The following is a 24169-nucleotide window of genomic DNA, read 5'->3' as shown; positions in this document are numbered from 1 at the left end:
GACATCAACAACCTGTGCTGTCCTGACAGAGCGAAAGACACCTCTTCCTTCCTCTACACAACACTGAGCCTGCTCCCAAAACTTCCAGTCGCCGCTCACCTTTTTTTTGGTGAGGGAGGGATACTAAAATGGGGGAAGTATTTTCGAGAACATGGGTGGCACAAGCGTCGTTTTCAGGACACTGGTACTATACCCGTGGATCTATACCCGGTCTATACCCGTGGATCAGCCTCCGACCACCTGATTAAACCGGAAGTTTCCTGAGGACGCTGTGTCTATTTCGCTCACCGCCGTATCCTTGGTGCCTGGCACAGCACATGCGATGAGAGACATTCATAACTTTTAGGAAGTGCTGTGTTAGGCATAAATCTCTCAGTACATCTTTTTTTCCATTGAGGTAAGTTCTAAGAATAGGAAAACTATGTCTAAGGTGATGAGCATTTTTTTTTTTTTTTTTTTTTTTTGAGAGAGAGAGAGAAAGCAAGTAAGGGAGGGAGCAGAGGGAGACAATCTCCAGCAGGCGCCCTGCTGAGCACAGAGCCAGGAGCGGGGCTTGATCCCATGACCCTGAGACCGTGACCTGAGCCAAAATCAAGAGTCAGACCTCAACCGACTCAGCACCCAGGTGCCCCTAAGGTGATGAGCACTTTTAAGGACGTTGGTATATCTCACTGTGTGGACTGTTCCCCATATTACATTCCCAATAGAGATATATCTGTACCAACTTTTAAATATGACAACATTGGGAGTCATCATTAAACACAAAACTAAACCAAAACAACATTATCCGCAAAACATCTCTCCATTATTTTAATGTGTGCTTCTTTGATAGTTCAAATTGAACCGATCTGTAGTCAGAACAGGTGCTGCCCAGAGAAGTCTTCATGAAAGCAGGATGCTCTCCTGAAAACCCAGGAGGGACCAAACATCCTTCCGACAGCTCCCTTAATGGGACATGTGTACCCTGATCACTGCCCCATCACTCAGACCGAAAATGATCGCTTTCTGTTCCTTTATTTCCCCAAATTGTAACCCCCTCTCCCAGCACCTAGGTTTAGTGCACAAAAGATATTCAATCAAAGTCTGTTCAATTTAACTAGTATCACCGAATGGCTGCAATTTCTTACACTCTCAAAATTGAGAAACCTATAATCTAGCCAATGATTTCCAGTTTAGCACCTCTTCTTGACTTTTAAGAAAATGTCAGTGTAAATCTGTACAGGTTCTGATCTGGATAAAAAGGCAGAAAACTTCAGTAACTTGTCACAGCTACAGTTTTAAAGGGACTGAAACGGAATTAGGGCACTGAGGAGTCAGAACCTCAAACCATACCTTGGAGTACAAACACCACGAATCCAGACACGGAGCAGCACAGTGGCCTATGGGCCGTGTGAATTCCTAAATGGAGTCTGAACTGAGCCCCCGCTCCATGCGCTTAGCAAATCTCCCCCTTTTGGTTCCCCCTATCGATGCTCACTGGCTGCCCTCAGCTACTCACGCTTGCTTTACACACAGGGAACATCAAGCACATGCACAAGCCCCTCGCAGAGCGTAATATACCGGCTGCGGCGGCCACTCGCGCCACACCTGTCACCCTGCTTCCCACCTTCTTGCTTTTCTCTCATGACAGTTCGACCCTGGTCTACAGTCTGTTCCTAGAAGAACGGAGGTACACAGGAGCAGCTATGTCAAAAAGTTCTATGCACACATTACACAAATCAAGAAAACTTATCCACCTTTACGGAAATTTAAAACAAAACAAAAAAACACACAAAAAACCAAAACAGACACTAGCTTATGCTAACACTCTGTATCCCCAATAGGCCTTTCCAATCACTGGAAAAAAAGAGCCCATAGATTAAAAGGTGCCAGTCCTCCACAAACGAGAAAGACCTCGTGTAGTGCAATGCCATGGTCGCTAGGGAGGAAGAGCTGAAAATCTCACTGCCCTTCCTAGCTTCTCAGGGGGGACTGTAAGTGGGACTCCTAGAAATTCAAACTGAAATTGCAGCTATAAAACGGAACAAATCAGTTCACACAGAGGAGCTGTGTGCATCCTTTAGCATCCTCCTGACTGGGGGGTGTGGGCACTCGGCCACAAGAAAGCCCCATCCCTGGCTGTCAGTGCTCCGAGGCTGATGCACCCACAGGACATACTGTGGCCACAACGAGGGGCGCTCGAAGCCCTTGGGAGGAGTCTAGGAGCCGGACCGCATGTGTCCCAGGCACAAACGTACTCTCCCCCAAATGCTCCTGCCCCGGCCTCCACATGGTACTTGAAAAAGACACGATGTAATGAGAACTCGATCCCTTAAGGTGCTCTGGTGATCGCTATTTGAAATAGGATTTTAGGAGCACCTGGGTGGCTCAGTGGGTTAAAGCCTCTGCCTTCGGCTCAGGTCATGAACCCAGGGTCCTGGGATAGAGCCCCGCATCGGGCTCTCTGCTAAACAGCCTGCTTTTCCCTCTCTCTCTGCCTACTTGTGATCTCTGTCTGTCAAATAAATAAATAAAATAAAAATAAAAATAAAAAAGAAAAAAGAAATAGGATTTTAACACCGTCCCAAATGCCGGATCACCACCACCATCCTGGAGGAAGCCTTCCTTGGTCTACCAGACCCTCAGCCCCACACAGTGGACGGCTGCGGCAGAGACTGCCAAGCGCCGCTCTGTGCTGAGCGGGTTAAACAGCTTTCCAGAGGCTAAAAATCCAACACCTAAATGTGAAAAGTCTCGTGCTGCCCATCACTGTGAATGAGAAAAACCTATAGGCACAGAGCCGTCAGCAGGCCCGGAACTGGCCGTCCACAACGCCTAACAACGTCGCCAGCGCTCGGAAAATGCAGAAACGCCTCCTCTTCCGTCTTCTCCACACACCTCCCTTCCCTTACTCGTTCAGCTTCAGGATCTGGTGGGTCCGAGGAAATGCTGAGTGCAGAGCAGAACTCCACTGGCAGAAAGCTCTGCTGCAGTCTTTGAGCTGCTTCCCTTCGTCCCTCTAGGCTCTGAGAGGCGACAGCGGTTCCAAATGACCACCTGAAGGACAACTCGACCCGTGTACGCTGTGATGGCACCAAACAAAATGCCTTCTCAGGATCCTGAATCAGGAGGACATGAGACAGATAAAGAAACTGGGCAGTCACCCGCCAGAGAAACAAAAAGGGACAAAGCTAAGGTTCTTTTTCTGTTGTTGTTGTTTTATTTTTTAATATTTATTTGACAGACAGAGATCACAAGGAGGCAGAGGCAGGCAGAGAGAGAGGAGGAAGCAGGTTCCCCGGCCGAGCAGAGAGCCCGACGCGGGACTCGATCCCAGGACCCTGGGATCATGACCCGAGCCGAAGGCAGAGGCTTTAACCCACTGAGCCACCCAGGCGCCCCCCCAGGCTAAGGTTCTTAAGGGCAGCTCAGGGCCAGCATGAGTGAATACATCCCGGTCTCGGACAGGGGAGTCGGGGCTACTTTCTCAAATTTTACCACTTCTCCGGCCATGCGTGCAGAGAGTATATCCTAAGTACAGAGCGTGGGCCAGATGCCGGGTGAATGCCACCATCTTTTATTTTTCCGGCCCAAATGTGGGCCAGTGATGCTGAGCCCCGGAAGGCCCTCATTCTCTACGAACTGGAAAGGTGACTCCTGTTGACTGGAATGGATCCGGGCCAGCCCAGGGTAGGGTGGGGAGAAGAATGTACTTGAGGAAAACTATGTGGAAATGGAACTGCTTCTTAATTTCACAGTGGCAGGCTATTAGGAAGATGTGATTTGTCATCCAGAAAGTGCTGGAAGAGCTGTCAACTCTGCAGGAAGCCAGCCAATGCTCACTGAAAACGGACAGGCGAGGAAACGACGGACCTTCCGGAGTCAGTGTAACACGTGAGGGAATTCCAGAAATGTGGTCAAAAGTGACTCAGGGAGTCTCACCTGAACGTCAAACCGCTGCTTCTCATCTTTAAGTCTTTCAGTTGTAGGCACGGTCAGCTGCACGACCTCAGACAACTGACCTAATTTCTCTGGGCCTCGGTCTCCTCAGGTAAAATACAGAGTACCACAGAGCTTCATTGTGAAAAGGAAAGGAGACTCTGAGAGGCACAGAGGTGGTGCTCCGGGTCACACGGCGTCTGCTGGCGAACAGCAGCAGTAAGCGACGCTGACCTTGCCAGGAGGGGAGGACTGGATCTGGGAGTGTAAATGAGGCTGTCTATGCGACCGGAAATCTACCCTCACTACCAGAAAATTCCTTGGTCCACCACACTGACAGGGGCCAGATCTGCAGAGGAGGCAGCAGGGAGTGGAGCTTTGGAATGTGTGCCCTCAGCCACTTCTGTTTAACCCTGTTTCTTCCTCATTCTTTTGTGCCTCACACTTACTAGTGAGCTCTTTTTACCAGGAATGAGTTGATGACCACTGGAAGATAAGGTTTTGTTAACTACTATGTTTTTGTTTTTGTTTTTTTAAATTTATTCGACAGACAGAGATCACAAGTAGGCGGAGAGCCCAAAGCAGGGCTTGATCCCAGGACCCTGGGATCATGACCTGAGGCAAAGGCAGCGGCTTTAACCCACTGAGCCACCCAGGCACCCCTGTTAACTACTATGTTAACCACGTGGCATTTTTTAATGTTTAAAATAATACATTAAATGTTAATTGGATTTAAAGAAAAAAAAAAAAAAAAACAAAGGACACTGAAATTAAAAACAAACAAAATGCTTTTAAGAGCAGATTTCCCTTAAAAAAAAAAAGTCTCACTGCCCTCAGCTTCTCTAAGGGGAGCTGGTCTGCTCAAAAGGCCCATTTCACCTCAGAATAAAAGTGGCAAAGTTCCTTTGCAGACTGATCTGGACTGTCCTGGCCACCCAGTCCCACAGGCCACCAGACTTCCACGTTGCAACAGCAACTCCGGGTGCGGATCCATCCAGCCCCCACACTAGCCAGATTTTCCCATCTTCACTCCCATCTCTCTGCCTCATAACAATCGGGTTTGACCCCTAAGTTTAAGAGCAACCATAACAAAAAGCCTCAATGTTAATTGTGCAGGAGGTTAATAGTCACATTGTTGACTTTCCAGTAAGATAAACAGCACGAACTTGGCCAGCGCGAATGTCTACGACCCCGCCTCTCATTCCTGCTGACTGTACTCATGCCCGGGATGTGCGTGCCCTGGAGAGGACGGGGCACCCCAACCTGCTGGAAGCACGGAGCTGCCCAAAGAAAACTGGAGGCGTTTAGGCTGAGCTTCTCTGATTTTGGGGGAATGATAAGTAATTCCATCTCATGAGGACCTGGAGTCTGTGATGAACAAAGTCCTCGCAAACCCTGAAAGACTGCCTGGAGGAGTCCATCTTTTTCCAGGTCTCCTCCGCCTCCAAGACCAGGAAGTTCTGCGCGAGGGGCCCGGCAGGACGGCCGGCTCGCTCCGGAAGGACACCCGAGCCTGGGTGCGGGATCCGCACAGGAACCAAGGGGCTGGAGGGAGGGCTTTGCCTCCCCCAAAGCCAGATACCAGAAGGATCTTAGAGTAGAAAGGGGACGCCCAAGTCATCCTGGTGTCCGCGAGATCCCTCAAAAATCTAGAACTGGCAGCTGGGTAAGCATTATGAAGATGGTCACACAAGGTTTTGAAAAAAAAGAATCAAGGAGGAAACTCTTACTGTTCAAATCTAGAGGCTGATTAAATAAGAACAAAATGACGTATCAGTAGAGTCACCAAAAGGGAGGATGCGAGAGATCTCTATTTATGAACACGGAGGTTATTAATGAGACACTCGGCGAAGAAGTGACTAGGTTACTGGACACTTTATATAGTACAATCCCGTTAATACAGACACACAGATGCTTTGCGTGAGGATCCGGGATGACGTGTCGGTAGGAGGCCCTAGGTTTAAGCCGATCATTAGCTATGTGACCTGGGGTAAGTTAGTAAGTTAAGGCCAAATTTCCTCATCTGAAAACATTAAAGAGGAAACAGGTGAAGGGGGAGGGGGGGGGTAACATGTTCTCATAGGCTAGCATGAAAATTAAATGAGAGACGTAAGAATAATTTGTAAAAGCTCCTGGTGATGGGGTGCCTGGGTGGCTCAGCCAGTTAAGCGTCCAACTTTTGATCTCAGCTCAGGTCTTGATCTCAGGGTTGTGAGTTCAAAGCCTGGTGTTGGCCTCCATGCTGGGCATGGGGCCTGCTTAAAAATCAAAACCCCAGAAACACACGGCCGCCGCCGCCACCCTGCCACAGACAAAACCAAACCAAACCAAACCAAGAAAAAACAAAAAAAAAAAAAAAACAAAAACAAATGCAAACACAAAAACCCACTCCTTGGGATATAAAACATTTAAAAATTTTATTTTATTTAGAGTCAGAGAGCGAGCAGGGAGGGACAGAGAGAGAAAGGGAGAGAATCCCATGCAGGCTCCACACTGAGCGCGGAGCCTGACCAGGGCCTCGATCTCAAGACCCTGAGATCACGACCCGAGCCGAAATCAAGAGTTGGATGCTTGACTGACTGAGCCACCCTGACTCCCCTGTGATGTAACACCTTTAATAATGTCACTATGATTTATCTCTGGATGATGGATTCTGTGGATAAATATATCTCTGGATTCTTTTTTGCTCATGATGCCTTCTGAATTTCTACTACAGACATGTATTTTACTCATATGTTTTCATTTTTTACAGACGTGAAAATATTGGGTACCCGGGTGGCTCAGTTGGTTAAGCATCTGCCTTTAGCTCAGGTCATGATCCCAGGGCCCTGGGATCGAGTCCCACATCGGACTCCCTGCTCAGTGGGGGGCCTGCTAGACCCCCTCCCTCGGCCCCTCCACCCCACCCCACTCCCACTCCCTTTCTTCTCTCTCTCAAATAAACAAATAAATAAATGAAGGGGTAAAAACATAGGGGTCATTAAAAAAAAAAAAACCAACACATCATTCCAATGTTATAAACAACACAGACAGGAAATGGGGGTATGAAAACCGAAGATTTTCTTCATTTTATACTTGTTAAATTTCTTGTCAGTAAAAGCACCCAGAAGAAAAACTATCTAAACCCCAGCACGGAAATCATTAAAAAAAAGTCCAAACACATGTTACACAACATGCATCAATCCTGAAAATATAAAGAGAAAAAATCCAGATATTAAAGGACACACGTTATAGGAATTCCACGAAATACCTAGAACAGTCAAGCTCCCCGAGATAGAAAGTCAGAGACTACTGGGAAGCATGGCAGGGAGGGAACAGGGTGTTACTGGCAAAGAAAAAGCTGTGGAAATAGTGGTAATGGTTGCAAAATGGTTGCAAATAATGGTTGCAAAACATTGTAGATATATTTAATGCCACTGAACCGTACACTTAAAATGGCTAAAGTGCCAAAATTTACATCATATACATTTTACCACACACACACACAAAAGGGAATATACAAAAACACACTGAATTATACATTTTAAATTGGTGAATTGCAGGGTATGGGAATTATCACTATTTTTAAAAATTGTTACTTTTTAGATTTTTAATTTTATGTATCTGACAGAGAGAGCGAGGACACGAGTGAGCGCGCACACAAGCAGGCAGAGCGGCAGGCAGAAGGAGAGGGAGAAGCAGGCTCCCCGCTGAGCCAGGATTGGGACTCGACCTCAGGATCCTGGGATCATAATCTGAGGCGAAGGCAGACGCCTAACTGACTGAGCCACCCAGGCTCCCCAAAACGCTATCTTAAAAAAGCTGTCAAAAACCCAGAACCACTTCGGGCGCTGTGGCCAAACTTACCTGGCTTCTGAACCCTAGATGGGCAACTAACCAACTGTGAGCCAGGACACGTGTTTTAGCCTCTGAGCCGGACCCCTCATCTGTGAAATGAGAATGGCTGTACGTACACCACAGACTGTTTGGAAGACTGAGGAAACAGTCAAAAGAGTTTAACAAAACGCTCTGGATGAGAAACCGTGGCGATCATCATTTTAAACTTCTCACTCCTCAAGATTCCCAAGGGTCAAACATGCTCTACCCATTGACTCCAGGTTTCACCAGCTCTCGCAAGTCTGCAAAACCTAGTGACCCACCGTGGCCGCAAGAGAGAATCCGGACACACGTCATGGTTCCCCATCCCAGGACCGCTAGGCAAACACACGGGAGGGGCATGGGGCTGCCCGCCTGCCCGTCCCATGCAGGGTCGGCTTCCCGCCTTCGTTACCGAAGTCTCCCAGCAACTCACAGGAGGGAAAGCACACGGAACAGCGCCCTGTTGCAGAGACTGGCCCCCTCAGACCCCCATCCTAAGCAATGGAACATTCCGCACAAGGACAGTCCGCCCCTAGCAAGGACTAACACAAATGAAAAGGACCCGTAGGGGCTATGCTGTTAACTGGAAGGAACACGAAGGAAGCAAAGGGACCTTCTCTCTCAACCTCTCTCACCCTGTCCCTTCCCCCTAGAGCTCAACACACCCGGTTCCTTCAACCTTTTCTCAAAGCAACGCCCCTTTCCAATCTTTCAATCATTTTTCTCGAGTTGGATCCCACCCAAGTTTTTCTTTTCTCACACAGTGCTAAGGCCCAGCACGGGACGCAGGGGCTGGGAACAGTCTGGTAAGCGGACCACAGAGCCTGCGGTCCGTACGGTATGGGGCTTGGACAGTCAATTCTGAAAAGCTCAGGTCGCCTGAGTCAGCAGGGGCTGTGGGCCAGCGAGCGGGGAAGGGGACAGCCGAGGGAAGAGAGGCTGTTCGGACGGCTGTCTCTGGACCCAGCATGAGAAGTGATGACAAGGAGAGGAGCCTGGGATATTTGGGTCAGAGACTCGGAGAACTGGTGATTGGGAGAAAGAAGACCAAACCTCATCCAGAATCGCCCCATCCAGGGGCGCCTGGGTGGCTCAGCGGGTTAAAGCCTCTGCCTTCGGCTCAGGTCATGATCTCACGGTCCTGGGATCGAGCCCCGCATCGGGCTCTCTGCTCAGCGGGGAGCCTGCTTCCTCCTCTCTCTCTGCCTGCCTCTCTGCCTACTTGTGATCTCTATCAAATAAATAAATAAAATCTTAAAAAAAAAAAAAAAAAAAGAATTCCCCCATCCAGAATGGGAGCCCCAGGAAAGACCGCTCTGGGCAGCTTTGAGATGGCGGTGGGGGCACGGCTTCCAACGTGTGGAGACTGCACACCGGCTCCCAGGGCTGTTTCGTACTCTAGTTCCTCTGTTCCTGCTGCAAATATAGATTGAGAAGCCTGCCTGAGGGTTTAGGGAAACATATCTCACGGTTTTGTTGGAAAAGTTACTTTTCCCACACTCAAATATCTTTAGAGGAGAATCAGGTCCAAAGGGGCAAATGGTGCTAGAAATAGAGGTGGGGGGAGTACTGGGAAAGTTTCTTGGGAGTCCTTGTCCAAAAAAACAGGCACCGTGCCCTTTTTAGGATGGAGCCACAGAGCTCTAGCTGAATCATGACCCTGGCACTTTTGGGGATGCATTTGTTATCCTTCATTTAATTTTTACAGGATGAGAAAATACCTAAAACAAAGCCACTTTAAAACCCACTGCTCAGGGGCGCCTGGGTGGCTCAGTGGGTTAAGCCTCTGCCTTCGGCTCAGGTCATGATCCCAGGGTCCTGGGATCGAGCCCCGCATCGGGCTCTCTGCTCAGCAGAGAGCCTGCTTCCCCCTCTCTCTCTGCCTGCTGATCTCCCTACCTGTGATCTCTCTCTCACTCTGTCAAATAAAAAAATAAAAATCTTAAAAAAATAAAAATAAAAAAGCCCCCACTGCTCAGTTGCTAGTTCTTTCTGATAATGTAATTCCTCTTCTTACAGCTCTCCGAGAGTTCCCAACTCCTTTGAATTAAAGAGACAACCTAACTGTAATAAGGGTTTCCACTTACACCCGCCTTCCTTGCTTGCTTCTTCCCATACCCACCGCACACACCATCAAATCACCTCTAGTGAGGAGCTCGTGAATGAAGTTACTCTTGCCACTCAACTGTAAGACCCATTCTTCCTCTAGCCTGGCATGTAATCTGTCTCAATCAAGGGGCAGCCATAGAGCTTCCAATGGTTTCCCGAAGGCTGTGTGTGATTCAGGAGCCAACTTCAGGGCTTCCCAGGCTTCAAAGTCCCCAAATTTGATCCCGGTGGAGTGTTTTCACTTTTTAATTATAGTATCTATGCTACTACCTTTGTCTTCCTTCTTGAGAACAAAAACTCTATAAGATCTTTCTCTAGAAGGAAAGCGATCCTTTAGTTCTCTCCTCCTGACAGATGTTCCATAAGTAAGTGTGCTCTGCCCCGGTGTAAGAACTCACTTCTTCCAGAATATTGCAGTCTTTCTGGGGAACCATGCCCCAGAAGTCTAGACTCTGAAGGGCTATCCTATAAAAACGGGGCTAGACTTGTTCCACGAGGTCCAGGAAGTAAAAAATAGGTGAGTTCAAGTTTCTGGGTACATAGATTTTGACTACTTACTAGCAGAACTGGAGCAAGAGTAAATTAATTTAGCAAGCATTTATTCAACACCTACTATGTGTCTGACGTGAGGCAGAGCCCGATCTTACTGCTCAAGAAGCTTTGAGACTACAGAAGGAGACGGAGAAACAGGTGGCAGTTTGGATCCAGTGCAGCAGGGAATAAAAACAGTTACCAACCCAGCAGGGCAATGAATCCACCTCTGGAGAGTCAGACAAGCTTTCTAGAGGATGAGACAGTGAAGGTCACTTCTGAAGGACGAGCAGCGAATCTGCAAAAGGACTGGATTTACAACCAGGGAACCGACACTATGGGTGGAAAGATCAGAGGCCAAGAGAGCACAGGATGAGCAGCAAAGAGAACCCCACCCCGCCCCCCAGCAGAGTACTGCCAGAGGAGAGCTTTAAGGAGACCTCTGGCTGGGGGACAGGAATAGAGGTGCGGCCTGTCCCCCATGTGAAGGAAGCAAGACCCTATCCAGAGGGCAGGCCATGGAGCTCTTCTCAGTACAGTGATGTGAACCTATTAATACCTTTTCATCAAAAGGTCTGTTATCATAACTGCTGCTACTCTGGGATTTAAATGCATCAAGTATTTAAAAATAAACCTGTACCTTCTGCACTAGTGGTACGGAACTCTTCCACACACTGTGTAATGGTATTCGGGGGAGAATTCGAGAGAGTGAGCCAGGGGTGGGGATGCCTCAGAGAGGCAGGGGTTCCCAGTGGTGGTAAGTCAGGGAGCTCCATCTGGGTTGGTCCTGAGACTAGCAACCTGTCTGGCCTCAGGGTCTATGCCTCATCGACCACCTTCCTCTCCAGAACCCAGGATTTACCTATCTACAGTTCCCTTAAAGAGTTTCCATTTTTCTAAGCTCTCATCCCTCAGTCACTTAAACAAGTAACACCAGTCTTTCTAGAAACTGGAAAAATTAAAAAAAAAAAGCTCTTACGGTTCCACTTAATCATGTTAAGGCACTTAATGTTTTTCAAGTATAAAGTCTCACACTTTTATCTGATGGTTTATATTCTGGCTCCAGAATGTCAGATGAGTTCAGAGAGGAAGCCAGTGAACTTTGAAAGGACATCATTTACATTTGTTTGTGGTATCAGGTGGCACTTAAAATATATAAATGGGGAGATGTGGGGAAGAAAAACAGAAAGAGATCTAAAGTCTCCAGAGGGTTACTGTAGATCTTTTCATGGGGGGTGGGGGGTGGGAGGATCACACGGAAGCAGGATTACAGGACTTAAAACATTCAAAAAGAATCACACAGTTTCCTGTTTGCACATCTCTTTTGGCATTTGTTAATATCAGAGTCTAGGTCTTGGGAGAGGCCAATAGATTTCAGACTTTTAAAAGTTCACTTGGATTTAAACTAGAAGTGGGAGACTGCTAATTGCTAAATTTAGCTTCTACACAAAATTACTACATTCAAAACTTAGCTCAACCTTTGAGGGGTAACTATTTGCCAAAAGTCAAATTAAATTGCTATTTTAGGAAAAGAACTTAAATGAAACAAGCCTGAGAAACATTTACTATATAATAAAATGGCTTTTGAAATACCTTTTAAAGACAAGGTTTACCAAACACATCTAGATTGACTTTCTTCATAAATACAGACACTGCTAAATTAAGAGAGAAGTGCTAGGAAAAACGGTATGTTTACGTGAAAGATGGACTAAGTTTGGAAAGTTCCCATAGGATCCCAGCTTGGGTACTTTTTATAGTGTCAATAAATAGTCTTTAAAGGGCATGGAAGAAGGTGCTACACAAAGGTAAGTCTTTCTGACAAAGTTTGAAATTAAGGTGCTAAAGCCAAGGTCATTTGGTCAGTTTATTTTGAAAACCACACAGGATCAGGCAATGACCTAAAGTAATGATAATTAATGGCAGGATCATTATAAGCACCAGAGAATCAAAATGAGAGGAGACACCGGGGAATATTCTGGAAATTATTTTTGTCTTTAATAACTCTCTTGCCTGAACTGTACAGTTCCTTATTTCTTCCCTTCTACCATTTCTAAGTGAAGAAGAGCAATTATCTGGGGCTGTGGTGAGAGGGAAGGAACCTGGTATTATCCTGGACAAGACCGAATAAGGAAGGACTCCTAGACTGAACACTCGCTACTCTACTATAGGACCTCGGGGGAAACTATGACCCTCCTTAAGCCTCAGATACCACATGTATAAGAACACTGTGGTACTCTGGACATGGCTGCTGGCTTCGTAAATTGGTACAATCTTTACACGAAGCTATTTGGCAAATGTAAAATAATTTTTTTTTTAATTTCATGAAATACAATTTTAAAAAGTGAATAAACATAAAAAGGAACAGGTAATTAACCAGTCTAGGAAGAGATCTAGGTAGAGAACCCTGATGGCTCTAACCACTACACAGGGCAAGATAACTAAGCATTATGTGTCTTCTGATGGAAGAACATATTTGCCCTCCACCCCTGATTCTAACCTAAATCTGATCAACTCTCTGTAACTACTAACTTACAGAAAATTCAGAAACAGGACCATGCTAAACACCACCAGAAAGGCAGATGGCAACATCCGTACTACAGGGAATTACAGGACAAACAATCTGGCTCCTCCCCAGATTCACTCCAAGGGGAAAAGAATGAAACGAACACAAAGTTTCCTGTAAGAAATCGACCAAATGTAAAGATGGTACAGATCTGGACCTTGCTTCAACCAGCTGTTAAAAACAACAAAACATTATACTAAGACTCTACTTTTGTTGTTTCAAATATTCCATAATAAAAAGTTAAAAATAAAAAATTAGAGTACTATTAAAAATGGTAACACAGAAAACAAGATAACAGGCAACATGTAAATGTGAACTCTCTTTTCTTGTCTATCCTCTTGGTTATTGATTATTCCCCCTGCCCCAGAAAGTAACAGATTTCACAATTTGTGTCTATATTAAGTGTAATGCAACCTCTGGTCTTCCTAAGAACCAAGAACCAAGAAAAGAAAAAGGTATTTCTAGAGGAATCGGATTCCAAATGAAATGGTTGTCAAATGATTAAGCGTTGAGCTTCACGTCCTCCTGGTGTAGCGATGCCATGTGTAAATTGCCACTATGCAGCACTTAATACATTCTGACGCACATCATCTCATTTTATTCCCATTACAGCTGGGAGTTCATCATTGTTTTAAAGAGAAACCAGCAGCTGGGAGGGATGCTCACATTATTAGTTTGAGGGGGAGGAAAAACAGAAAACAGAGAACTACCAGCTTTTCCTTCAACCAAATGATGAAGAGATTATCCATGGAAAATAAACCACATTAGTCAAGAAAGCACTGTTCTTAGTAGATGTATCAATAAAGAAATCAAGAAACAGACAAGTGGTGGGTGCCTGGCTGGCTCAGTGGGTAGAGCCTGGGACTCCTGATCTTGGGGTTTTAAGTTCGAGACCCATGTTGGGTGTTAGAGGTTAACTTACAAATAAAAATAAATCTTTAAAAAAAAAGACACACGGATAAAGACCTCTCTCAAATTAAATGACCAATGAGTATATGACAAGAAATTAACTTTATTAATAAACAATTAAAACATCATGCCATTTTTACCTACCACACAGAATGAATCCATTTCTATATGATAATATCCCCCGGCTGAGGACGAGAAACAGGAAAAAATAGGCATTCTCATACAGAGTGCCCACCTAGTTTCCACGTCCGTGCTAGGCGCCATACTTGTTGATGGACTCAGTCTGCTCTTCACAAACACAAGATAAAAAGTCAGTGAACCCAATCAGATCATAAAGGAATGATACATCCATACTGTCCTGATTCTGGAAAGCCACCAAATTATCAACGATATTAACAAGATTGTAAAGAAACAACTAAAGGGCTTATACAAATAAAGAGAAAATGTCAAACAAACCCACCCATATCACGGAGTATCTTCCCATCTATACATTCCATTCCAGGGAGCAAGGTCAGGTGTTAAAACAAGCAGAGGAGACATGTTCCAGGAATAGTCCCATCAATGGCACACTGCTACAAAGGGAACATTTCACACTAATCTAAATATTTAACTTTCGGTCCCTCGAGCTTATTTTTAAAGCGTCTAGTCAAAATCATTGGTCAATCTGCTTTACGTTTATGTGCATAGTTCAAAAACACTCTTTTTATGAAATAAATTTCATTTCTTCTTGATGAACATTCCGTTACATGTCCCACCTTTCCATTTTTATTTTAATTGGGGGAAATTCCTAGGCATGTCAAACTATTTTCATTACTCTTCTGTTCACATATTCTTGATGTTAAGGAAATTACCAATTCTATATAACCACTAATAATCTCCCTGATTAAGGAAATCTGGGAAAAAACTCAAAACCCCAAAACATACCAATCTGTTTTCTAAAAATCTTACCCTTGACAAGGTTGTAAAAGTGGCCACGTCTGTGGATAAAAAGTTGCTCTGACCAAAATAGCCAAAGAAACTCATTAAACTCCAAGAATGGCAGCTCCTATCCAAGCACTTGGAAAACTCCAGGACAAAGGCACAATGCACGAATCTTGACCTACCAGGCAGGAGACCCCACCACTCATAGGATGGAAAGAAAAGATGGAAATGACAAAACCCCGCCCACTGAGGCAGTCCTGGAATGTCCTTCCTTCAAAAAGATACCTCTGCTTCCCTGCCCCCACACCTTCGGAATAATGACAGCTATCCACTGAAACACCCTGAAAATAAAGAAACCCAAGTTCATTACGATACTCAAAAGCCGGGTAAGTAAAAGAAAAAGTGATAACCGGGCACCAATCCCTTACACTCAAAACGAATGGGAAAGAATCAAGCACTAAACTTGCCCTCAGTCTTTTTTCTGATTAATGATTTCAGGGTAAACAAGCAGAACGAGGAAGGCGGTAAAGATCAGAGACGAGAACAAAGCCGACAGGGACCTTTACGAAGGAGGCATCCCACCGCTGCTACCTGAACCCAGGCCCGTCTCCCCATCACCCAACACGGAACGAGCCAAACGCTGGTTACTTGATCATGTGGCGTCACACAAAAGCACAGGGCACCAGCGAGAACTCGACAAGAAAGGTGACCCTCAATTTAACCAACCTTCCAAATCTAATCAAGCCTTTCAATCTGCAGTAAACAGAGGGGACACAGGAACGCTAAAGAAAACAAACCAAACAACCCAGGAGGTTTTTCTTCTCAGGAAGGCAGATGTTTTTTTTCAAAGATGCATAAAAAAGGAACAGGCCAAAAGGGTCTGCTCTAGGTGAAAAGACACTTAAGAGATGTAACTAGATGCAATATATGGACAATTCAACAGAACAGAAGCGGAGAAAAGGAAGACATTTAAAAAGCAAATTGTGGTGTAATTCTGATGCCGCTTCCATATGAATAATGGGTTTCTGGGGTCGACCACAAGGATCACAAGGTTCTTTCCACATTTTGGTATGCTGAAAACAATGGAGAGGGAGACATACTCGCCCTACACAGAAATCAAACAAACCTTCAAGATACCAATGTCTTCTGTATTATGGCCAAAAAACAAGCTCCTTCTGGAAAGGTGCCAAGCAGACACAGACGCCATGAAGACCGGGTCCTAAGCAGTAAGTGATTTAAGCTAACAAGGGGATGTGGTTTCATCAGAGCTTTGTTTTACAAACGAGCCCATCCTTAAAGTCACAGAGTAATGAGAAATTTTTTTTTAAAGATTTTATTTATTTGACAGAGAGACACACAGTGAGAGGGAACACAAGCAGGAGGGGTGGGGGAGGGGGAAGCAGGCCCCCCACCGAGCAGGGAGCCCGATGTGGGGCTTGATCCCACGACCCCAGGATCATGACCTGAGTCAAAGGCAGACACTTAAAGGCTAAGCCACCCAGGCACCCCAGTAATCAGAATTTTTAATAAAAGGTTTTCCTTTCCCTTAAATAAAAAAACAAAAACAAAACAAAACAAAACAAAAAACAAACAAACAAAAAAAACCAGCCTTCTAAAACCAAAACAAAACCACATTCCACTCACGTTCTGTGGGCCTTTCTCCATCTGCCGAATGGAGACAATGCTAACTCACAGTTCTTCTCAAGGGTTAGCAATAATGTATGTACGTGCCTTTATTTGGCCCATGGCAGTGGCTCAATTAAATGACAGCTTATAAAAAATCATACTCCTAGCCAATGGCCTACAGCCGCAACATCCCGAAGCCTACCCCACAACCATGTGGGCACAGAAGACGAAACTGCACACCGGCCAGCCCGCTTGCTTCGGCTTTGTGAGACTGCGGCCGGAGGACCCACCCAGCAAAAGGGCGCCTGGCATTCTAACCTGCAGAATCTGTGAAACCGTCAGTGAGTGTCATTTTAACCCCCACCCCCAAGCCGGCTTGCTTAGTCCATAAATGCTTATCTGGGACCGCGGCAGCATCGTTCTGGTGAGATGTGAGATTCCTTCCTGAAGGAACAAACAACCAGCAACGGTCTCGTCCTGCTCACCCGGGATCTATGGATTTCCTGGATTTGGCCCAAGAGCCTACCCCAGTCCGGTGCGGTCACCCTCTACTTCCTGCTGCGCACCCCCCTGGCTTCACCAGACCACCGGCTCCTCCACAGTCCCTTCACTCCTTGCTACACTTTCAGGTCTGATGTTCACATTAGGCCCTCATTCAGTCTGTAGATCGCTTCTGCATCGTCTCTGCTTCCTGCGATGTCGGACACGAGGTCAGCAGACCTCCCGGAGACCCTTCCCCTTCTCCCAGGCTCCCAGCACGATCATCCGCACACGGCATGGCCCGTACCTTCATCGTAGCCCTTGGCTGCGCCTTCTGGTCCTCTACGGGCCTGTCTCCCTCACTAACGTGTAAACACCTCGAGAGCAGAACTGTACCTTATTCAGTTTTTTATCTCTCACCTCCCCTCAAATGTTTGCTAAACTCGAGTGAGAAAACTGAAACAGGAACTCACCATAATTTCCTGTACAGAGCTGTTAATGTTTGACCAGCTTGATCTCCCTGACCTCTGGAGACGTAGTTAATTAAAGGACAGAAAGACACTCCTTCGCAGTCAGACACTAATTACATTATTTTGTTCAAACCAAGATGCTGCTTCTGGCTCCAGCTCTGGCGCTGCTCGGAACGGCTGACGCCCCAGCAGCGACACGCATCGTGGAAGGAAAGGGAGGAAGATAAAGGACCTCATAAAGCTGGAGATTTCCACTTTTTTTTTTTTTTTAAAGATTTTATCTATTTATCAGAGAGAGAGGGGGAGAGAGCGAGCGCAGGCAGACAGAATGGCAGGCAGAGGCAGAGGGAGAAGCAGGCTCCCTGCGGAGCAAGGAGCCCAATGTGGAACTCGATCCCAGGACGCTGGGATCATGACCTGAGCCGAAGGCAGCTGCTTAACCAACTGAGCCACCCAGGCGTCCCTCCACTTCTTTTGCTCTCTAAACCACCACCCACTTTTGCCAGACTCTTCCCCAAGGAGAAGGACTTTGACATTCCAAGGACATGACAATCCTTTGTTACAATCCAGCTATACATTCACTGATTCCCAAAAATGTGGTCTTGAGTGGACAATGAAAGCAGGTATTGGAGCAGCGTGTAACATACGATGCCCGTCACGTGTAACCATGTGTATCTCTGTAGCACTGTTCATCACAACTGTTAAAATGCTCATCTCTGTGGGGTGGTGTGAGATCATTTCTGCATTCGATTAAAAAATACACATGTTGGGGCGCCTGGGTAGCAAAGTTGGTGAGGTGCCTGACTCCTGATTTTAGCTCAGGTGTTGATCTCAGGGTCATGAGTTCAAGGCCCTGCACTGGACTCCATCCTGGGCATGGAGCCCACTTAAATAAATACAGATATTATATAAAAAGTTGTATTATGAAAAACCCAATGACTATTAAGATGCCTTAAACCTCTGTATTTAAAATTTTATCTCATCTATAAAATTACAGGCTAAAAAATACAAGGGAATTTAACACCCTGTGTCTTTAGGTTTAGGAACTTGGAAACATTAATCTGTCGACGTTCCCCACCCCCCCCCTTTTAAAAAAAATCTTTTCCAAGTTTCCTGAAGTGAACTTGTCTTCCATTTGGTAATGGGGGTGCAGTGGGGGTGATTAAGCGGTTTGGAAAGGTACTTAGGCCAGATCCATTTCCGGAAGGACGCGGTCTGCGAATGAATGGGACGCATCTTATCCAGCTCCTCAAACCACCACACATGCAGCTATTCTCGGGATGGTCTCTAGAGACTGTGGCATATATAGAAGCCCGAAGTCAAACCTGGGGGCCGGCAGGTGAGCATGCAGGGCCCCCAGCACTGGCCGGGCGCTGCTTTCCCCCAGTCTAGCTCTGAATGGCTTTAACTGCAGCAAACTCAATCACCTGCCCTAAGTCTATAGTAGCCATGCGGTGACAGCAGGCTCTCCATGCCCGAGACTATTAAAGACCGCAAAGAAATTTTATGTGGGTTCTAGCAGATTAAAAGTTGTAACTTAAATTTTAAAAACATTCATCAATTCATTTTAAAAGACCATTACTTTAGATAAATCACGTATGTTTTGTAAAAAAAAAAAAAAAAAAAAAAAAAAAAAAAGAAAAAAGAAAAAAAGTAAAACAAAAAACCAAAAAGACCCCGAAAAACAAAAACAAAAAAACGACATGCGCCAAAACTAATAAGAAAACAATTCAGTTCTACATTTTTGCAAGCCTCTTTAGTATCTGGTGTAACAGAAAACACCTAGATTCTCATATCTGCCTTTAATTCAACCTATTACAAGGGATTGTATTGGTTCTAGTATATTAAAAAGAAAGCATGGCCTCACCGGTGAGAGGTGAGGCCTCTCACCTCTCAGGTGAGATAATTAATAATAATTATCATTATTAATTAATAAAATGAGTCGACATTTGGAAGATCAGCATAAGTCAGTGAACCAATACTTTCCCAACGACCAATGTGTCATATCATAAAATCACATATGGGTAAAAGATCCAGTGAAAATAGAAAATGGAATTTAACATAACAATGCAGAAAGCTCATGGATAAAGTTTCAGATTTCACAATGCAACAAATCTTTTGGTGTAATGTAAAAAAGGGATCTCCACAATTATCTGCAAAAGAAATTAAAACACTCCTTCCTTCACAAGTTACCCAGTTCCGTGAGGCCGTATTTTAAAAATGAATTAGTAAATACTTTAAAAATTTGTTTTAATCTTTAATATGGTAATATGGATCCTTCCCATTTTTGTTAAAAAATCACAAAAAGGACATGTAATCAAGAGCTGAGGTTGAATAAAAATATTTTTTACTTTTTCATCAAGGACATTCTTGGGTGAAGCTGGTTTCTTGTCTGAGAGCCTGGGACCCTAAAGAGTAAATGCTCAATTCGCCCAATTTGGTGCCGCTGTCTGGACATGTGCGAAGGTGCCAGTAGTTGTGCCCACTGCCACAGAGTGAGAAAAACAAACTATTCTCATGAAAATAGCTTAGACCTCAGGGACTCCCCCTGAAAGGGTCTTGGAGACCAACCAGGGGTTGGCCGGCAAATACTTTGAGAACTGCTGTCCGAGAAAGGCACCTCTTTGAGGATTTACAAGGGTGTGAAAAGGAAGAAAGGAAGAAACAGGGAGCCTGCATCAAACTTGAACAAAGCAAGAAATGCCTTCCTTTTAGTAAGTGAGTGAGGAGAGCACATGGCCTTAAAGAATTAAGTCTCTGGTAGCTGTTTCTTCTGGAATGTCCCAGTAAATTAACTCCTTTATTCTTTCATTTCTCTGCAGATGTAATGAGTAATTGGAGTTTACAAAACATGAAAGTGGGGGCGGTTATTTGCATTACAAAAGAATTCTGTGATTTCCAAGGAGATTTGACTTCCTGAGTTCTTAAGGCCTTTTGTTTATAGCTAATCAATGATTAAACAAGAAACAAATTCAAATCAAAATGTTAATAGCCGCTGTTGATCAAAGATCGGCTACTCATTAGATTGTAACGTAAATGACTGGATCAGACCCACTGGTCCACACCGTACTGCAATAACTTGCCTCCCACATACAACCAGATTTATCTACATGGAAACAGTTCTTACCACACCCACTACCTGATATTAAAACAACTCTTAAATTTACTTTTTAAAAAAATTTTATTTATGGGGCGCCTGGGTGGCTCAGTGGGTTAAGCCTCTGCTTTCAGCTCGGTCATGATCCCAGAATCCTGGGATCAAGGCCCGCACCAGGCTCTCTGCTCAGCAGAAAGCCTGCTTCCTCCTCTCTCTCTCTCTCTCTCTGCCTGCCTTTCTGCCTACTTGTGATCTCTGTCAAATATATAAATAAAATCTTAAAAAAAAAGATTTTATTTATGATAAGAGTGGGAGGGCAAGAGCGCATGAGCAGGGGGGAGGGGCAGACTCCCTGCTGAGCATGCGCCCTACTCGGGACTCAATCCCAGAACCCTGGCATTATGACCTGAGCTTAAGGCAGATGCTTAACAGACTGAGCCACCAGGGACCCTTAAATTTAGTAATTAAAAATCAGTAATTAAAAATTATCCGCATTATCCAAGACTAGGAACATGTACAGGTCTGAAGAGAAGACAGAGGCAGCAGTGGGCTGTAAACAGCCCTAAGAAAAACAACAGCTTTGCTTTGTCAGAGTGGGACCTATGTGGAAATAAGCGTTAAGGTATCTTGGTTTGTAAGAGTACTCTGCTGGTCTCGTCGTCTGCAGTTTCAGGTTTCTGTTCCTCTGAATGTCCAGGGCCCTGAGCCCCTGGTGCCCTTACACGTGTCCTGAGTGTTAAATTCCTCTCCTGACTCTTGACAGAAGGCCTTCCTCGGTCATGTGAGAATCACCCCACAAATGCCCTGTGGTGCTGGGGTAAGAGAATGCTCAGGGGACCACTCTATCATTAGGAAGTCTTAATACCCAGAGAGGAAACCACTGACAAGTTTCCGTGAATATCACTTCTGGTAGTTCCAAACAGAAGCAAGGACAGCGTCCCTCCACAGGCCCACGTGAGCTGCCGCCGAGGGAACGGCCACTCGATCCAAGCTGAGCTTTGCAGGATGACGCTTGCTTGCACACTTCGATGTCCTGGTCTCCTTTCCGCTGGGCAGCCAGCGGCCTGTTTCCTGCCCGGGTCTACCTCCTGGCCCCCTCCTATATCACTTCCCAGTGCCTTTGACTCCCCAAAGACTCCCGGGGTCTCTGCTATACTCCCCAACTTCCTTTTTACACTTGGGCTCCAGTTCCCATCAAAAACCTTACCAGCAAGGACTGGGAAAACAGGTGGAATAATAATAATGTGTGTCTTCACATTAATAATTAATAATAATAATGTGTGTCTTCACCATCACCGGCTCCCTTTCCTACAACTTCATGGAAGTGGGGTGTGGGTTTGGGGAGGAGGGAAGCTTCCCTCCTAGAAGGACCACATCCCCAAGGTACTTCCTAGTGGCATTTCAAGTCATATTTTTAAAAAATTTTCAGGCAAGCACCTTCCTAACTACCACTCAATTCCCTCCACTACATAAAAGAGATTTTATGTTGTTTTACTTCCAATCCTGTCTCCCCAGTACAGCTTCCTAGAGTTTTAGGGGAGGAGAGTCTTAAAGCACAAGACTGCCATGCTCAACAGTGTGCGTTCTCTTCCCACCAGTTAACTGAGAAAAAATACCTTGCCAGGCATCAAAGGCCCTCACCACTACACCTTCTATGTCAAGAGCCCATAAAGAAAATGCTTTGGGGAGACAGTCCTGGATGGAAACCTGGTTATGAGACAAGTGAGCAAAGAGGACAGTGTGATCATACGTTGTAACCAAACTAAAGCAAAGACAACCTGACACTCTGTTTTCATACACATATGTATAAAAGGATAGAAATGCGTGTAGAAAGAAATACGACAGAACGTTAACAGTGGTTATTTCTGGATGGTAGGAAAATATGTATTGTTAACCCTTTAAATTTCATTTATGGTTTCCTTCTTTAACAATACAATGGATTAAGCGTGGTTATTTTACAAAATGCAATGAAACTCTAATTTTGTAAAGAGAAGATTCAAGGGAAAAAAGTACATTGGGGCTATTTCTGAAATGCAGATGAGCCCAGATTGTGAGTTTGTGGTCAACACACCTGACTGCAAGGATGTTCCTTAAAACGGATTCAAACCTTTTATCTCCCTAAATAACAGACCCAACAACCAGCTAGACAATCCCTGTTTCTGTGTTAGTTTTACCGTTTTTTTTTTTTTGTAAAGATTTTTATTTATTTATTTGAGAGAGAAAGAGCACGAAATGGGGGAGGGTCAGAGGGAGAAGCAGACTTCCTGCTGAGCAGGATGCAGGACTTGAACCTGGGACTCCAGGATCATGATCTAAGCCTAAGACAGTCCCTTAACCAACTGAGCCACCCGGGCGTCCCTGTGTTAGTTTTATTTTCAAATAATTGCAGGACTTGGTCCCTCAATCCCATGCTTTATAGGAGGAGTAGGTAAGGTTTCTTGATCTGTGTGAAAAATTTTCTGCAGATTGGTCATTAGCCTTTTGGGACTTTACAAAGTGGGACCACCCGGAGAACACACGGTCCACTTAACCTTCAACAGGCAGGTATATATATGCCGGTTTCATACCGTCACTGTTTCGAGAGGACTGTGCAGATGAAGTCTTAGGATCTGAAACAATGTAAAACAGAGCTGTGTTACCGCCTGCTTCCATCCATGCTCACTTCTATTTCCATTTGAATGATGTGAAAAACTTTAGTAAATTGCCTGCATGTCCTCCAAGGATAAATCAAAGTCAAATATGCTCATCTTCACTGATGATACCGTTATTTGTTAAACTAAAATACTGCTCGAAGTGGTTACTCGTATTTTCTGAAGCAACTCAATGAATTATACCAAAACTAAATAAAAACCATCAGTAGTTCAATTTGGTCAATTGTTTGTTTGTTTTTTTTTTTTAAAGATTTTATTTATTTATTTGACAGAGAGAGATCACAAGTAGGCAGAGGGGGGGAGGGAGCAGGCTCCCCACCGAGCAGAGAGCCCAATGCGGGCTTGATCCCAGGACCCTGGGATCATGACCTGAGCTGAAGGCAAGAGGCTTAACCCACTGAGACACCCAGGAGCCCCTGGTCAACTATGTAAGACTATATTTCACCCGTTAATGCATCCTGGCCATCAAATTCTGATGCTTAACAGTTACATGGAAGCTTGACTTTCACTGAGGGGTGACCTGCCCTGAAATCTTTTCCTTAGACTCTCATCCAGGCCTCTGGGGTTTCTAGTAAGATCATCTTTAAAGGCTTAAGTGAGTTAGTTTATTTTTTTAGAGAGAGCATGGGCAAGGGGTTGGGGGAGGGAGAGGGTGAGAGAGAACCCCAAGCATGTTCCACTCTCAGTGAGGAGCCCGACTCGGGGCTCGATCTCACGACCCTGAGATCACAACCTGAGCTGCAATCAAGAGTTGGATGCTTAGCCAACTGAGCCACCCAGGTGACCCTCTGTATTTTATTTTTTTAAAGATTATTTATTTGTCAGAGAGAGAGACAGAGACAGAGAGCGCACAGGCAAAGGGAGAAGCAGGTTTCCCACTGAGCAAGGAGCCCAATGTGGAGCTTGATCCCAGAACCTGGGGACCATGACCTGAGCCGAAGGCAGGCGCTTAACTTACTGAGCCACCCAGGCGTCCCAAAACAGACAGTCTTAATATGTGCATTTTATCATTTCCCGATCATACCTCAAGAACGCT

General features: G+C 45.2%; 1 protein-coding gene across 9 annotated transcripts in view; it reads right to left on the bottom strand.

Moving 5' to 3' along the window:
- The window catches only part of RBPMS (RNA binding protein, mRNA processing factor), a 172134-nt gene that overhangs the window by 33556 nt on the left and 114409 nt on the right, over window positions 1-24169 (bottom strand). For 6 of the 9 annotated variants that reach the window (XM_082715650.1, XM_082715655.1, XM_082715653.1 and 3 more), the window contains exon 6: window positions 23050-23091. The exons of the other annotated variants lie outside the window; for them this stretch is intronic. In XM_082715650.1, the coding sequence (XP_082571776.1) occupies window positions 23050-23091 (42 nt within the window). The remainder of the gene's footprint in view (window positions 1-23049; window positions 23092-24169) is intronic. 9 annotated transcript variants of the gene reach the window in all.

Source organism: Mustela nivalis (genome assembly GCF_964662115.1).
Source record: "Mustela nivalis genome assembly, chromosome: 20".
In the NCBI taxonomy this organism is placed as follows: domain Eukaryota; kingdom Metazoa; phylum Chordata; class Mammalia; order Carnivora; family Mustelidae; genus Mustela; species Mustela nivalis.
Note: the sequence above shows the minus strand (reverse complement) of the source record. Positions and strands in the feature narration are given on the sequence as shown.